Raw genomic sequence first — 17,035 nt, forward strand, 5'->3', positions numbered from 1 at the left:
GTGGCCCTGTATGGGTTTTCACTAACCAGTGAAGATTGCACAGAGTTTTGAACATGAATGGGGTTAAAAACTGATTTTTGGAGATAATATTTTTATGTTTCATAAATAATAAATATTAAAGACACTTGGGATTCAGCAGATGCAGGAAGAGGTCTTCTTGGAGCTTTCCTTATCTGACCAAGGCAGAAATTTCTGAGAACTACAAAAATTTCTCCTTCACAGTGGGTCTGTTTGTAGGAGTGAGACCAAGAGTAAACCTACTTACCGTAAGTCCTCCCTCCGGGGGCATGTTACAGCCCTGAGGAAGATGGAAGACCACTCATCCCTCTGTAGACAAGCATCATTACAAACTTCTGAAAGTTTGTGATATTCTCTTGAAACCCCATTTATGTTCCTTAAAGAAACCTATTTGTCCTTCCCATAGGAGACTTTTCTCTCCCCCACCCTACTTTATCCTGTTAAGCCAGGTTATTTGAATCCTAAATTCTAACTACTCTTTGAATTATCCATTACTGAGCACTCCTACATATATGAGTATAGCATGTGTAAGTAAAAGTGTGCTTCTCTTGTCAATTTAATCAGCAGGCCCTGGGTTCTTAACACAAGAGAGCAGAGGAAAAGTTATTCCTACCCTGTAGTTTATAATGTATGATGTGTACATGAATTAAAATGGGGAGAAAGACTTAGGATAGGGAGACTAATCCAGACATGATTAGCAGGAGAGAAAGTAGAGACAAGGATGTCTTTTGGAGAGACTGTAGAGGCAGAATTACAAGATTTGGTTAAAAAAAATAGGGGGGAAGGGACAGTTGACAATGACTGTGAGGTTCTGAGCCGGGACAAGTGGACCCATGATGGTGCCAGTAACAGAGTTAGGAAACACAAGAGAGGTTGAGACTGTAAGAAAATAGAGCAGGTCAGTGGAAACTGAAGCCTGGGAACAAGATTAGAACTAGAGATACGGATTGGAGTCGAGGCATCACTCATGGACCACTCCCAGGAGATCTTGGGGTGAAGGGAAAGAGGAACACAACAGTAACTTAGAAGTCACCTGAGTTTCTCGCCCATTTGGGGATTTTTCAGGATTCCCAAAATTTACAACATCAACTCAATGCTAGCTGCACTTTGATAATAGCATGACAAAACCCAAGTTCTTGCGGGGCACAAGTAGGGAATTAAACTATTAGGAGGCGTCTTTCTTTCTTTCTTTCTTTTATTCCAGGTTTACATATCCACCTCTTCATCATTAAGTCACAATATTTTATCAAAATATACAAACAGCACAGATACTTAAAAATGTATAGCTAGAATTCTAGTTAAACAAGATCGACTGCTACCAATAGCATGCATAGGTCTTTTATCTTGAATAATGCCTAATGGGAGATAAATGAGTCATCAAATCAACTTTAAGGGTATAATAAGAGATTGGTTTTCTCTTCTGTTGGAAGAATTGTGCACTTCCTTTCTTGTTACAGTGTGAAGCGGATGGTAATGAGTGACTTCCACTGATACTGAGGTCAGCTGAGTATGGGCGGATGAAGTAATTCTACCGGGAGGAGTGAATGACTCTATCTTTGTTCGACTCTAATGTCTGTGTTGACAAGATGGCCACAGCAGGTGTTTTAGTAAACCCTCCATCTCAGTGACATAAGCTCTTCTTACTTTCCATTTCCTCCTTCCCGAGAACTTCAGGGCTAATCAGAATGAATGGATTTGTAAATCTCAAGTTACAAGCTATGTTTATTGTGAAGAATTCCCATAAAAACCGATCCAGGCCTGCCCCCACCACCATTTACACTTCCACAGATGCGAACAGAACCAAACGGGTCAGTGGTTCCTTGTCTGCGTCTGAATGACGTCCATGCCTGCAGCTGGTGACATCCTGTTTCGGTGTTGAGAAGTCAGGGCTCCCTGTGCCCCTCAGGTCATTGATCAGCCGTTGGTGGCCACGGGAAGAGCCGTGATTTAGGGCAGTATGAACTTTTCAGGTCTTTCCACAGTGCAGAGGAGAACCAACATGCCAGTAAGTAGCTATGGTTAGTAATGACCTAGCTTCAAGAGTGACCACAGGAGAGGCACCAAAGGGCGTGGTTATTAGTGGAGTGGAGTTGGCTTCTGCTGCAGATACGAAGTCAGTGAGGAGCTAAAAGGTCTCAGTCTGTATTATTGAGTGTTTCTTTTCTTTCCCAAGGCGAAAAGGAATCCAAGGAGCGTCACTGGAACAGGTTTGCAGATGCAAGGCAAATTCCCTCGTGTGTCAGGGGAGGTACTTCAGGATATCAACCTTTCCATCCCTGGGTTAATGAAGGAAAAGTTTCTGAACATGTTCTGGTCCATACTGTTGATCAGGGCTCTGTCCGCAAACGACAGCCGGGGTTTCTCATTTAAGAATTCTTTGTCGAAATTGCTGCAGTCATACGGTGATTTCTTGAGTTTAAGGGAGGGGTGGAGGGAAAAAGGGAAGAAAATCAGCCACTGAATTAATTATCCTCATTTTTGTTATCTAGGCTATAGTCGCTGTATGACAAGGCGGGCACTGTAGGTCAACAAGTAATACTTACGGATGGTTGTTTGTGTGGATTTATGGACTATTTCCAAGATCTTGAGGCATTCACTTAGCAATAGCACAACTAAATGCATGTAAAGGAACTTCACTATATACATTCAGATAGGATATCCTGCTTCTGGTTAATAGTTTACATGAAACAGGATTGGCACTTAGAGGCAGCAGTGAGCCCAAATTTGACCTGTACCCATTCAGTCTTCAGGGACAGTTTGGGGAGGGGGAGGAGGGAAGGGATGAAGGGTGGGAACTGAGGGCAGGAGTTTTTCGGATTATGTATTCCTGTTCTTATATGAATATCCTTCACTACTGTTAGTTCCTCTGTGTTAATTTTATTATTAACCATCTTGGACTGTCTTCCACAAACAGATTGGGACCACAGGTAGATAGATTCCCTCAAGCCACCCAGTCCACTGGTGTCCATGAGAAAAAAAAAAAAAAAGAAAGAATGTAAAAGCAAACATCTATTTATAAATACTGCTTTCTATGGTGGATAGTTCAATTTTCTGAATGTTATCAAAAAGCCCCCTTTGTATATATGAGCATAACTAAGAGTCAGCCCCTCAAGGGGGCTCGTAGCCTGGTGAGGCCAATGGCCTGTGGCCATTCTTTATACAACATTTGAGGGAAATTCCTTCCCACTGGCAGAATCAAGAATTGTCCTATAGGGAAAGTGTAGATCAAAATTCTGATTTTTTAGGTGGACAATATCAAGTTGATTGTGATGTACCATGGAATTTGAGACAGGAGTCACATTATTCTGATGAGCTAAAACAAGGTTAAAAATTCATTTTTTTAATTGTGTTATGTTAGTCAGCATACAGTACTTTATTAGTTTTTGATGTAGTGTTCCAAGATTCACCCCGTGCTCCATGCAATACGTGCCCTCCTTAATACCCACCACCAGGCTCACCCATCCCCCCACCGCCCTCACCTTTAAACCCTCAGTTTGTTTCTTGGAGTCCACAGTTTCTCATGGTTTATCTCCCCCTCTGATTTCCCCCCTTCACTTCTCCTCTCCATCTCCTAATGTCCTCCGTGTTATTCCTTATGCTTCACAAGTGAGACCATATGGTAACTGACTGTCTCTGCTTGACTTATTTCACTCAGCGTAATCTCCTCCAGTCCCATCCATGTTGATGCAAAAGTTGGGTATTCACCCTTTTATCACAAATTATTAGCTCATCGATTAGGCATGGCACTTTCACAAATAATAAGAGTGCTAGAGGCCAGCCTGTAGAACACTTAGAGCATCCCCAGAGCTGGGGACAAACGCTGAGACGGACTCTGCTAACCCTGGGAACACACTTGCTGCTTCTGGCCACCTACTCTCCTAATAGGAGTAGCTCTTTTCTAGAGTGAAGCACTCTGCTTTGGAATCCACAAGCCTATGCCCTCTCCATGCAAAATGATAGCAGAGATGGTTTTTATCTGCCCAGGTCTTTCCTGCTTTCCCAGTAATCACCAGGAGTGGGTGAAGCTGGCAAACCCAGCACTTTGCTTTACTCTTAAAAAAAAAAAAAAATCAATTCTTGTAAAAATGGTGGTCAAATAAACCTAACCTAAAAGCAACCATTTGAGCCATGCTTGCACCATTCTCAACATCCGTCTGCGGAGCTCCTTCACCTTAACCATGCTTTTTTGTCTTCACTTTATGGTGGCCGGTTCTGCATGTGGCCAGGTCATTCTGCCTTTCCTTATGGAGCTTAGTGACTTCTGCTAGGGAGCATACACATGGGAACTTAGAGACCTGTCTTTTCCCAAGCCCCAACTGACTTCTTGCTTAAACAGAAGAACACATAACAATCACTATCAGAGGATAGAGTTATGTGAATGAATTATAAATGTCAGGCAGACTTGAATAAATAGCATGGAAATGATGGTTCCCACATCCCTGACATCCAAGTCCGACTCATGTAGAGGGACCATGGAGCATGGATGTACCCATGCAAAGGCTCCATATCTTCTCGGAGAGTCCCTTGGCACACGCATGTTAAGTCTGGTGCATGTACGCCCAGCAGTTCATTTTTATGCAGGTACATGACTTCAGCATGGAGGTTAGATATTCCAAACAAGAGTAACATCCCCTTGCATCCCGCTCCCCCACCAGCCAAATAACCTGAACTATAGTTAAGGAAGCCCTTTTCTCTAAGAACTCAACCCAGGAGGAAAGCTGGGGCTCAGTCAGGGGTGAAGGGTAGGCAGGCAGCCCGGGGTTGGGGGAGAAGCAAAGCAGGAATGGCGGGGAGTAAAGGGTCCTGGTGGGTCCTTACCACTTTGGGCCGGAATGGTGGGTCAATCTCCTTTCTTTCAAGCTCTTCCCAGTTGATCTCCCGAAACAAAGGGTGCTGGCGGATGTCTCCCCTCACTCCCAGCCTCTTTTCTGGTTCCCTCACGAAGAGCTGAGCAGCAGCAGAAAGGGGGCCGTTACTTCTCAAGGGACTAGCTGGTCAGCCTCGGATGACATCACACTTCTTAGTGCACAAGCCAAGAGCCACGGAATTTGACTTTTCTAAACTTATTTTTGTACTTACCAGTACCAGCCGTTGCCTCCAGTCACACTGGTGACAATATTCTCCCTCAAATGAGCCTTCTGAACATTCCAGAATCTGGGCTTTTGCTTCCTTGCCCTAGAAATGCTGTCTTTCAAGGGATATAAACCTGGTTTGAAATCAGCTTTGTATACATCCTACATGGATAGGACCTCTGGCAGGTTAGGGGACTCTCTGACTCACAGTGTCCTCACGTGTGAAGTGAGTGAGGTGTCCTTCCTGCAGAACTGCTCTGTGGGGGGGATGGTAGGATGACACACACACACACACACACACACACACACACACACACACACACACGTGTGTGTGTGCGCACTGATGCCTGGTCTGTAAAACCAAGCCACAGAGAGTATGTGGATCATTTGTCGCTTGGTTGACTGAGCATTAATCGACTCTGATTTCTGATAAAGCTGCCTTCTAAGGAAAACAGTCCTGCCATGAGGAAAAGCTCACTTTAGGGATAATATAAACCAGTTGCCGAGAGTCTGCTTTGGATAAGGCATCTGCAAGCCTGACGGTAAAATAATATTTAAGTCAAATCATCTTTAATATTTTCTGGCTTGTTCCATATATACATATATATATATATATATATACACACATATACACACAAATATATATATATATATATATATGTATATATATATTTGTGTGCTGTCCCCTCTCCTGTTACTTTCTCCCACAAGGTCAAACTGAACATTGGCCAGGACAGGAAAGAAACTTGGAAACTCTTCAAATTCAAACACAGTAGGACAAGGGCAGTATGGAATAGGAGAGTCTAAACACGGGACCTGGGGAAGCCACAGGTCCCGAGTGCCTGCCGTGGGTGCCACTTTTTCCTTCCCCACCTAGATGTCTGTTTATAAAGTAACAGCTAACTACAGGGATCATAAGGACACCGTGGGTCTCTGAAACAGAAACCACAGTGAAATGCCGTGATTTTTCCATGAGGCTCCGGCAGGGCCTGACCTCCATTAACAACTATTTTAGAGGGATTTCTTGTTTTTACCCCTTTTAAGAATAACCAGTCTATGTGTTTTCCAACACTACTTTACTTGTCTTGCCTTCCTACTTGAAAATCTTCAAAGGTTCTACCAAACCCTTCCCCCGCAAAATCCCCAAACTAAAAGAACAAAACCAACATGCTGTAGCAAAGTGGAGATTTTTTTTCTTCTTTTTCGTAATTATGAAATTTTTTTTTAATCCAAGTATAATGCTAATATAACCTCCTAGTACATCCACATGGTTAGTTGTCCTAACGTCCTCCCACACCTTACCCTATGCTGGCAGAGGCGGCCTCTTAATGGAACTTAAGGCTTTAAAGCTCTCTTAGAAAACCACTAACATGAGGCTGTCACTCAAGAGACTTATTACCCACATGGCCTTGGGCAGGTCATCTCAGTCTCCTCACCTATAAAATTCATGGTGAAGCAAGGTCATCCTATGCCATGGGGAGTCCTATGTCCTCTGCACTTAGGTGGCCATCCCAGGCTCTCTGTGGCCTCTGCTGACACACATTCTTCCATTCCCCGTAACCCTCTCCTCTGTCCAGACATGTCTACTCACCGAATGTGCCACCTGTCTTTCCTACCTCTGTCCTTCACTAGTGACCTTTCCATTTTGAGAGGAAATACCTCTCTATACCTTCTGCTCCCATTTCCTTCTCCCCATCTTTAAGTCCCAGCCCACCAGTCTTTAAATGTCCCTTCTTTTTGTGAGGTTTTCTTTGATTCCCTTAACTCCTCGTGAGCTCTCCCTGCCCTTCAAGTCAAGCTCATGGTCATATGGTTGATTCTGGGACTCATTCCAACCAACGTTCTTGGAGAGTCAGGCATGGTGCTAGATACCTCAGCTGTATCATCCTGATTTTAAAAAGAGATTCCAAAAGCAGATATCACTGTCCCATTGTCTGTTGGGGAAACTAAGGTTCAGAGTAGCTCTGTAACTTGCTCAAGATCACAGATCCTGCCATCGTCAGGGGTAGAGCCTAAATTATAAGCAGCCCCTTCTCGTTTTTGGTGTTGAATAGTCTCTCCTGTGGGTTCCACAGAACATTCGAACATCTTCCCTTCATTAGATAAAGAATCACTATATATAAATATCTTTTAAGAGTATTTTTTTTTTTTTTTTTTTTTATTTTACTAGAGTGTAGCTGAGGGCAGACGCCTTCTTCCAGGGGCACACAGTGCCGTGCACAAAGATGCTCAATGATTGTTTGCTGAATAACTGAGCAAGTGGTCCTACTTTACAACTTACAGACCATATGTCTTCAGTCCTCACTTTCTGTTAGCTTCTTGTTTTTAGCATATAGAACAGCATACAGAAAAGGCACCAACTTCACAGTGAAAATTTTTTTTCTGTAGATTCAGACACCAATGTAAATCAACAGATGGAAAACCAGATTGATTTTTTAGAAGCAGAGGGAATAAGTGACTTTCCCTATATCTCTTCCCTTGAAACAATCATAAAATACCCTATTGATCTCTACTTCTTAAGGACATTTTGAAGAAACAAGACGAGAGGGAAGGTGTGAGTGCCTCAAGAATGGGCCAAAAACTAGCTCATGTTGTTATAATTAAAGGTTTTAGTGAATTAAATTAGAAATAGCTACCTTAGGCTGCATGTGTGCCACGCTGTTTCCCATTAGATTTTCCTAGTACCAAATGGCATTTGTACCTAGGGCATCATGACAAAGCTTTCTGAGCCTGGTCTATGTACCTGTGAAATTTAAAAAATATATTTTTATTTTTTATCTTTTTAAAGATAAAATGTGTAATGAGAATATAATGTGATCTCCAGCTTTGAGAGGCCAGTTTCCTTCTAGTATTGCACGAGCTAGTTATTTCCTTCTCTGTCCTGCCACAAATCACCCCTCCTCCTTCCAGGTAATGAAGATGACGGGTGACCTCATGGGAGGCCATCAGCTCTGTGCCATGGAAGCTGCACCCAGGAACTCAGTGTCCAGGAATAAAGTCTTGTCTTTGTTCACAAAGGCCGTCAGAGGGTGGTTTACATTTATAGGAAACAGCACCCCTCGTGCACGAATGGCCAGGATGTAGCCGGAGTTTGTTTAAACTCGTTCGATGGTCTGGGCTAGAGCACAGTGCCGGGCTGCAGAGGACGGCCACCAGTGCTCAGCGCCTGTCCTTGGAGTCTCCTCCCCTCCTCATTCCCTCCTCTGATCTTTCTACACGAGCTAGAGCTGTTTCTGCTTGAGATCACTCATCTCCCAGCAGTTTCCAAATAAATGGGCAGGACATCCTGGATGAATACAGGAGGGAGAAAGAGGACGTGTCTTTGTGTCTTTGGCAAGAGTCAGCGGAACAGCCGTGTCGCAGTTCCAATCCATGATGGAACGCAGCCTCTTCCGCCGAATAATTTGATCAGTGCCGTATGCATCCCTGCCCGACTGCGGCTAGAGGGGATGGAGTCCGACACAGATGCTGCTGCTGGAGCAGGTGCCGCTTTCTCAGAGGACCGATTACTTCTGGGTTGTGCGACACTTTATATATCTACACTTGCCTAGAGGAAGTTTCTCAGAAATGACACTACCTTTGATCATTGTAGAAACGGGAGCTCCAGGATGTGGGGGAATTTGGATCAAAGTTACAGAGCAAATGGGGAGCAGAGCTGAAACTCGAGGCCAGTCTTATTGTCAGCAAATCGCATGGGGGAAACCAACTTTTATCCGCCCAACTGCTAGGACACAGGAGAGGACTTTCTTCCTCATGGAGCAAGGACAGGGAATCTTACTCCCTCACATGGAAAGAATTAGCCCCAAGTCCTCCACATGGATGTAAAACCACTTTCACAAACTGGTCCCTCCCTCCCTCTGCCAGTCTTTATCCTCCGCTCTCCTGGTTCCTGCTCTGTTCAACCTGATTTCTCCTCTGCCCGCACTGCAAATCTTTTTCCTGTTATTGAAACTGCACGTGATTTTGGCTTGGGTATTTGCTGACATTTCTGTCTTAGATTTTATTTTGTTTATAACCTGTTCATTGAAATAATTGTAGTGTCTTGGTCTTCTTGGGCCGCTATAACCAAGGGCCCTGGACTGCGTGGTGGCTTAAACAATCAACATTTCCTTATCACAGTTCTGGAGGCTGGAAGTCCAAGATCCAGGTGCCAGCCTGGGCAGTGTCTGGTGAGGACCCTCTTTGTGGCTTGTAGGTGGTCACCTTCTTGCTGTGTCCTCACGTGACCTTTCCTTGGTGAATGTACTGGAGGGGGAGAAATCTCTCTCTTCCTCTTTGTATAAGGGCACTAGTCCATCATGGTGGTCCCACCTTCATTATGTCATCTATGACTAATTATGCCCTAAAGGCCTCACCTCCTATAATCATCACTTTGGGGGTTGGGGCTGCAATACAGAATTTGGGGTGGGCGCATTCAGTCCATACATACAGGTTCACAGGATGCGAAAAGCTAGTACAGGTGGGGGCAGCTGGGTGGCTCAGTTGGTGAAGTATCTGCCTTTGGCTCAGGTCATCATCCCAGGGTCCTGGGATCGAGTCCTGCGTTGGGCTCCCTGCTCAGTGGGGAATCTGCTTCTCCCTCGCCCACTGCCTGCCGCTCCCCCTGCTTCTGCTCTCCCTCGCTCTCTCTCTGAAAAATAAATAAATAAAATCTTAAAAAAAAACTAATACAGGGTCTTGTGTACCCTTCCCCCGGCTTCTCCCAATGCTTATATATAGCTACAGTATGATATCAGAACCAGGAGACTGGCATTGATAAAATGTGTGTGTCTTGCTCCTGTCATTTCATCCCACATGTAGCTCTGGGTAACTCCCACGACACACAAGACCCAGAACTGTCCTGTCAGCACAAAGTTGTCCCTTGGGATACCCCTTTACAGTCACACTCCCTAACCCCCACTGCCACTAATCTGATTTCTGTCTCCACAATGTCCTTTCGCGAATGTTACACAAGTGGACTCACACAGGACGTGACCTCTGAGACTGGCTTTTCCTGGTCGCTCAGCCTAACGCCCTTGCGATCCAACCGATTTTGTGCAGCAATGATAGTTCATTTCTTTTACTGCTGAGTAATATTCCACACATGTGCCCCGTCATCCTCCTTCCTCCAACTGGGAGTGATCCTTTCTTCCTACTCAGTACTTCTGTCTTTGGAAACCATCCCTCCCAGCATTTCCTCCTGATTAACGCCACCTGGCCCCCTTACTCCTTCGCCCTCACTCCTTGCTGGGAGCTCTCCCAGGTCCCGAGGCGGAGCTGGCTTTGGGAAGCACAGCTATTGAGTTTTACGGGACATCAACAGTTGAAGGTGGACCGGCTCTGGGCAGCCCCCAGACTGTTCCCTTATTTCCTCCTTCTGGTGGGTTGTGTTGGCGCAGGCTTTCTCAGGGTTCCAGCAGAATCCACACATTGAATCCAACCCCCAAGGTGAGCGCCCCTGGAGGGAGGGAGCAGTTAAGGCTAAGTGGGGTCATATGGGGCGGAACCTGGTCCCACAGATTAGTTAAGAGGAAACAGCAGAGGGCACTTCCCCCACTATAAGAGGGCCAGGCGGGAAGGTGCCTAGTTCGGGAAGACAGTCTCCTCCAGACACCAGCCCTGCGGGGCCCTGCTCTTGGACGTCAGCCTCCAGAACCGTGAGTAGGTAAATGTGTTGTGTGAGTCCCTCTGTCTGTGACCCTGTTTGCGGGGGCTGGAGTCAACCGTCCTCACCCGAAGCCGCGTGTAAAGCGGCAACTCGGGTAACGTTTGAACTTGCCTTTACGTAAAGCAGAACCGTTTCCATTCCAGTCCCGCTCACTTCATTTTTAGGGCAGTCCTCTTTTTAATTGGTGAATGTTGAAATCCGCTTTCATCTTATACGTGTGTTGTCCCCTCATTAAAAATGTTTAACTGGTTGTTCGAGAGTTTTCTGGGTTGATGACTTGTTCGGATAACAGAAGCTGCAGTGAACCCGCTAGGATTTTAAATGCATTCAGCCTTGGGCTGGGTGTCCTGGGAGGGCTTCTTCCCCACCTTAGAATCAACATCTTGGTTCCTGAGGGAGAGCTCTAGAGTTGCCTCAACATTTCGAAGACGCTGGAAGAGTTGTCAGTAGTTTGCGCGCAGAAGCAGCGGCTGCCCTTCACAAGTCCAAGGAGTTCAGGAGAGAGACGCAGACTCGTGAAAAAAGGTGGGCCTGGTCCTGTTTTTTAGTTTAGGTTTAAAATCCACTGGTAAGTTCTAATGTTGAAAGGTCTTATCCTGTTCTCCCATTTCAATAGAAAGACAGCAAGGCTGAAAATTATTTCCCTAAAGGATGTTTTTTTTAAAAAGCCGGCTGAGATGGGTGATGCCGGAATTCAAAACACCTGTGTTTCTGGTCCACTTCTTTCAGGGTTCCAGCAGAATCCACACATTGAATCCAACCCCCAAGGTGAGCACCCCTGGAGGGAGGGAGCAGGGGTGCTCTCCTTGTCTGGAGAGTTGCTGGGAAGCTCACTGGGAGCAGGTGGCAGCTCTGTGTGATAGCATGGTGGAGTGCTGGGGTTTGTTTTTGTTTTTTTGTACTCAAACACTGTGTTTGCGTCCTCTACAAGGGTAAACTAGGACTCTGCCTAAAATCCAGTCTTCAGTGATGGCGGTCAGCTGCTGCTTATGTCTCTTCATTGGTTTGCCCTAGGAGCTCCCGGTTCACAGCCAGTGATTCTCTGAGCCCTGTTCCCCTCTGTGGCATTACCAGTTCTGCACTCGTTCTGGGCCGTCGTGGTCAGGGGTCTGACTTGGAGATTGCTGCAGAGATAGTGACCGTCTGAACTCTGAGTTATAGGGGGAAAATGCATCAATATTTCCCGTGGACACAGGAAGGGAATGTGGCAGGAGAGCTGGTCTGCATAATTTTAAATACTGCCTAAGAGGCTCATCCAGCAGGCAGGGGGTGGGGAGGGGCTTAGTGAGATGGGACATCATGGAATTGGAGTTTGGTACAGTAGCGGAACCAGGGAATGGACTGAACTGCCTGTGTACCAAGGGCTTCAGCCAAAAATGTTCACACTTACTGGTACTTCCCAAAGACCCACCAGACTGTCTCACAAAAATGCTGACCTTCACAACCCACCATGTTCAGAGCATGAAACCACCCAGCCATAAAATCACAATTGTTTCTCCTCCTCATTCCTCCATCCTCCCCCTGCATTTAACCTGGTATGGTCTGAAATAGAAACTCAGGAGTTAGGGAGAGAACACCGTTGGAGGGCACAGCTGACCACAATATAACCACATTCCCTTCTCCAGAGGTGAGTGGCTGCCAGTCCTGAACCTCATGGGAGGAGAGGGATTAGAAGTCTCTGCATTAGAGAGCAGGTTGATGTGAAAACTTCTGTCTTGGGTTGAAGAGTTTTAATTTCTGAACGGAGATTTTATGGCTTAGGAGTGATGAGAGATTTGTCGTTGGCCTGAGTGAGCAGAAAAGTCCTATATCCTGTCCAGGTGGGAAGGGTAAGATTCACTGGACTGAACCTGTTTAATGGGCATGATGGGAAACTGAAGGTTGAGTTTCTAGCCACAAATTGCCCTTGTCAAGGTGCCAGTCACCTCTCAAAGTGAGGGCATTCAATAGTCCTGGGACTGGTTTTTGGACATTGTTTGTGTAAATTGTGCACACAGATGTTTATCTTCTCATTTTGGTGTCTAACGTCCATCCTGTTTGTGCCTCGTTGACACAGATGGTGAGCATCCCATGTAAGCCCAGTTTGAGACCACTACTGTTTACCATATATCCATTGCAACCTAGAAATGAATGGGAGCACCAGGCAGAATGCCCAGTACTAATCCTGTGGAGTCTCCTTGACTTCACTTCTTACCTTCACGAGAAGGTCCTTCGCCTCCTTCTCAAGCCATCGAGGGTAGAAGGGATTGTCCATTCGGATGGAGTGGAAAAGCTCTTCTTCATCTTGCCCGTGGAAAGGTGACTGACCAATTAGCATCTCATAGAGGAGAACGCCGAAGGACCACCAGTCAACAGAATGGTTGTATTTCTGACCCAACAAGATCTGTGTGATCAAGAGGCAGAGACGTAGTTAATAAACAGGAGGTAGAAGAGTGAAAGCCCTGCTTGAACTCTTCAACACCACTCAGTAAATTGTTGATGGTGATGACAGTATGTGGTTTTAACACAGATCACGCCGGAAACGGATCTTTTGAGAAGCTGATGATGGAATAGAAATGACTGGCCAGTGCCAAACTGAGCAAGCCTTTTTTGGTTTTAATGTCTACTTTTCTTCTGGTCTTATGTACAACTGACATGTGCCATTAGCTTTCATTTTCCCACCTGCGATGTGAGGACTTGCGTGGTGGACTCGGACCTAAGGAAGCTGGTGTGTATCTATGCTCTCCTGTGAATAGTTAACCCAAACCCACATGTCTTACTGACTTCCCTTCTGAGACTTTGCATAAACTTTGAGTACTTACTCACACCTCCAAAGAGGTCATCTGACCTAATCCATCCCTTAAAGCCTGTCCAGCCACAGTTGTACAACAAACGAGTCCCATCTACGGTCACCATTAGAGAGTCCGATTTAGTGGGGCGCCTGGGTGGCTCGGTTGGTTAAGTGTCTGACACATGATTTTGGCTCAGGTCATGATCTCAGGGTTGTGAGACTGAGCCCCAAGCTGGGCTGGGCAAGGATCCTGCTTGGGATTTTCTCTCTCCCTCTGGACCCTTCCCCCCGACCCCACTTGAGCTTTTTCTCTCTCTCAAACAAAACAAAACAAACAAATTCAGGCAGTATGCCAAGAGAGACCGGGGTAATAGACTTCAGATGCAGAAATCTGCTCCCTGAGACTGGTGTGCAGCTTGACCGCAGTGCTTTGAGCAGAACTGGCCTGGTCTGTCCTTTAGGGAAGTGAGTGAGTTTAAAGCCTGGGATCTCACCTACGTTTTAAAAAGATTGCTACCCTTCCACCAATCCACTCTCCTGGTGGAAAAGATTTTGTAATCCGTATTCAACCGCTTCCTTATTTAATGTTGGGACGTAGCTCGTATACCTGTGACACTGCTCAGTGCTTGCAATCCTAACAAACCGAGCTGCGGCCTTCTCTAAACGGAGCATCGTGTCCATCAGCAGATGGATGGATAAACGATGTGATCCATACATACAGCAGAACACGACTCAGCCTTCAAACAGAATGAAATCATGACACACGATACGACCTGGACGAACCTTAAGGACGTTGTGCTTAAGTGAAATAAGCCAGACTCAAGACAAACACAGTAGGATTCCACTTCTCTGAGGGCCCTAGAAGGGGTTGATTTATAGGGACAGAAAGTAAAATGGTTGCTGGGGTTCAGGGAAATGGGGAGCTGTTTAATGGGTATAGAGTTTCAGTTGTGCCAGATTTAAAAAATTCTGGGGATTGGTTGTGTAATAGGAATATGCTTAACACTCATGAATAATACTCTTAAGAATGGAAAGATGGTGTATTTTACAGTATGTATATTTTGCCACAATTAAATCCAGTACATAGTAGGACCACAACAATTTGTTAAATGAAGAAAAGGAGAAAAATCCTTGTCTTTCATGGCTGCCACTCCCAGGATGGGTTGGGGACAAGCTGCTTCATTACACAAAATGGAGAAGCAATAATAGTATTGAAGGACGAAATTAAAAAGTGAGACTCTCGGGATGGGTCATCCTCTCCACCTGTAGTTTAAAGCCCAGCTCCGTGCTCCCCCAGCCACCGCCTGTGTGAGCACATACACATAAACGCACGAAGGTCATTTTATGGTTAGAGTTCCTCATTTGAAATGGAGTTTCTTTTTAAGTGGGCCCTGGGAATGAACGGTAGAATTACAGCACTGGTGGCTTTAGGAAAGAAAAATGATGGTTTTTAGACATTTAATGTCTCCATGTTGGTGAATCTTTTGATGCAGCAGAACGAGTGCACAGCTGCCAGCTCTGTTTGCTATCCCACCCCATGCCTGTCCTTGGGGAAGGAGCTATGTCTGGAGTGAGGCTCCAGGTTATGGTGGCAGAAGTGCTTCCAACACCAGAGTTGATAAACCACAAGGAAGCTGAGACGGCCATGCAAGATGTTGTGGGTTCCAGCTCAGTCCCTTCTGGTGTAGTTGGGGCAGACTCCCATCACGTGACCCTTCTGTGCCTCACTTGTAAAAAGTGGTGATAACATCTGGCACGGGTTGTCGTGAGAACCCAGGGAAAAGTAGGGAAGATGAGTGCTGTGTCCTATGGAAAGGACTATATATTCTAGGATAGGGACGCATCTGGATCAACAGTTACCCATCTGTGAAAATAGAGACCAAGCTGCAGACAGATGTTGGCGATCTGGCACTGACTTCCAGCATAAAAATTCTAACCACTATCCTTAGCTCAATTTTCAAATACTTAAATTTAATACTTAATACTTCAAAAGTTAACTTTCAAGTTTAGAGAAGATAGAATATTCCTTAAGGCAAAGTTTAAAAGTAGATCCAGAGAGAGTGATAAAGAAAACAGGGGTGCCTGTGTGAGCATAGGCACAGAATCTGGGTTCTGGTGTATTTGCCTTAAATTGGGAGGGGCCGGGGAAAGCTGCCTCACATGCAATTCCCAGGGCTTGTCACCAGGGGGAGCACAAAGCAACCAGAAACTGCTCTAAGCGACCCTCTTCATCAACAACTTCATCTGCAAGGACAGATGAAAAGAAATTTGGAGGACCACAGACGGCTGTGGTGGAAATGAAGCCTTTTAAAGCTAGGTGATGTTAATAAAGAATTTGTCTTAGGTCAGGAGGAAGAAGTACAACGCAGGTTCACATTGCCTGAACAGAAGTGTGCGGACCTGCGTTAGGTGTTTGCCATACATTATGTTTTCTTTTCTTTTCTTTTTTTTTTTTTTGTAAGAACTCCTGGGGTAGGTCCTGTGGTCCCTATTTCACAAAGGACAGTGACTAGACTTTAGGAGGTTGCCTGTCTTATTTAAGATGTCCTAGTGAGTGAGTTGAGCGATATTCTGGATGCTGGTCCTTGCTGGGGGACAGGGTTACTACATAATGTTCCTTTCATATTTAATGTCTCCTGGATTAAGCCTCAGGCTATCAAGTCCAGGCTCACATTGTCGATATTTTAAAAGAAAGTGGTGGAGAAACCCTGACTGGAGCGGCCCCTTTCCCTGTTTCTGTCTTAACCGCTGCTGCCTTCTCATGGTCTCATCATCTTTTGTCCCCTTCCCTCCCCCAACTTTACTCAAATGATTCAGATAGTAAAGACCCTGCCCCTTGACGTCAGAGTCTCCGTCCTCTCCAGCAGTGAGAGCGGTCTGCAATTCCATCTGCCTGGCAGAGCTAGGGCGTTACATCTGTATAAGCTCACGGCATTGATGTGCTGTCCGAGTTCATGAAGGGACCCCCCCAAACTCCCCCCTGCCCCCGCCCCCCCACCCGAGCACCTGTTGGTCTTCAAGTGACTCCTGCTCTTCCCGGGGAGCCTTCTGGGCACCAGAATCCCACACGGATTTACTAAGTGGTTAGTATATACTAAGAGAGGGTGTTCCTGTGTTTCTTTCCCTAGTCTTTGTCAAAATGAGCCTGGACCCCCAATTCTATGTTCGACCCTCAGTCCCGTCACTGGAAGATGCAGGGAACCGCAGAGTTTAGTATCTCAGGAGATATGGACTGGGTATACTCCCCAGCTTTGGGGAGGGAAGTCTGTTTTTTGTTTTTCTTTTTTGTCCTGCTGCATCGCTCCTGGTATTGCTCTAAAATGCATTTATTGCTGTAATTTGGGTTCTCCTGTCTGCCAGGTGGGCCTCATGGCCTTGTCCGCCTACTCTGTGCTCTGTGCTCCCGTGTGGGTATTTTTTTTTTAAAAATTAACATATAATGTATTATTTCCCCAGGGGTACAGGTCTGTGAATCATCAGTCTTACACATTTCACAGCACTCACCATAGCACATACCCTCCCCAATGT

At 45.7% G+C, this 17,035-nt stretch overlaps 1 protein-coding gene across 1 annotated transcript in view; it reads right to left on the bottom strand.

The window, feature by feature from the left end:
- Positions 1 to 1,199: 1,199 nt before the first annotated feature.
- LOC111158618 (protein kinase C theta) overlaps positions 1,200 to 17,035 on the bottom strand; it is a 180,775-nt gene continuing 164,939 nt past the window's right edge. The window contains exons 16-18 of the mRNA XM_022520757.1: positions 12,932 to 13,120; positions 4,837 to 4,965; positions 1,200 to 2,427 (exon numbers count right to left, since the gene is read on the bottom strand). Of these exons, the coding sequence (XP_022376465.1) occupies positions 2,272 to 2,427; positions 4,837 to 4,965; positions 12,932 to 13,120 (474 nt within the window). The 3' untranslated portion in view covers positions 1,200 to 2,271. The remainder of the gene's footprint in view (positions 2,428 to 4,836; positions 4,966 to 12,931; positions 13,121 to 17,035) is intronic.

Source organism: Enhydra lutris, unplaced genomic scaffold (assembly GCF_002288905.1).
Source record: "Enhydra lutris kenyoni isolate GAN:26980312 unplaced genomic scaffold, ASM228890v2 scaffoldscaffold61, whole genome shotgun sequence".
Taxonomy (NCBI): Eukaryota; Metazoa; Chordata; class Mammalia; order Carnivora; family Mustelidae; genus Enhydra; species Enhydra lutris.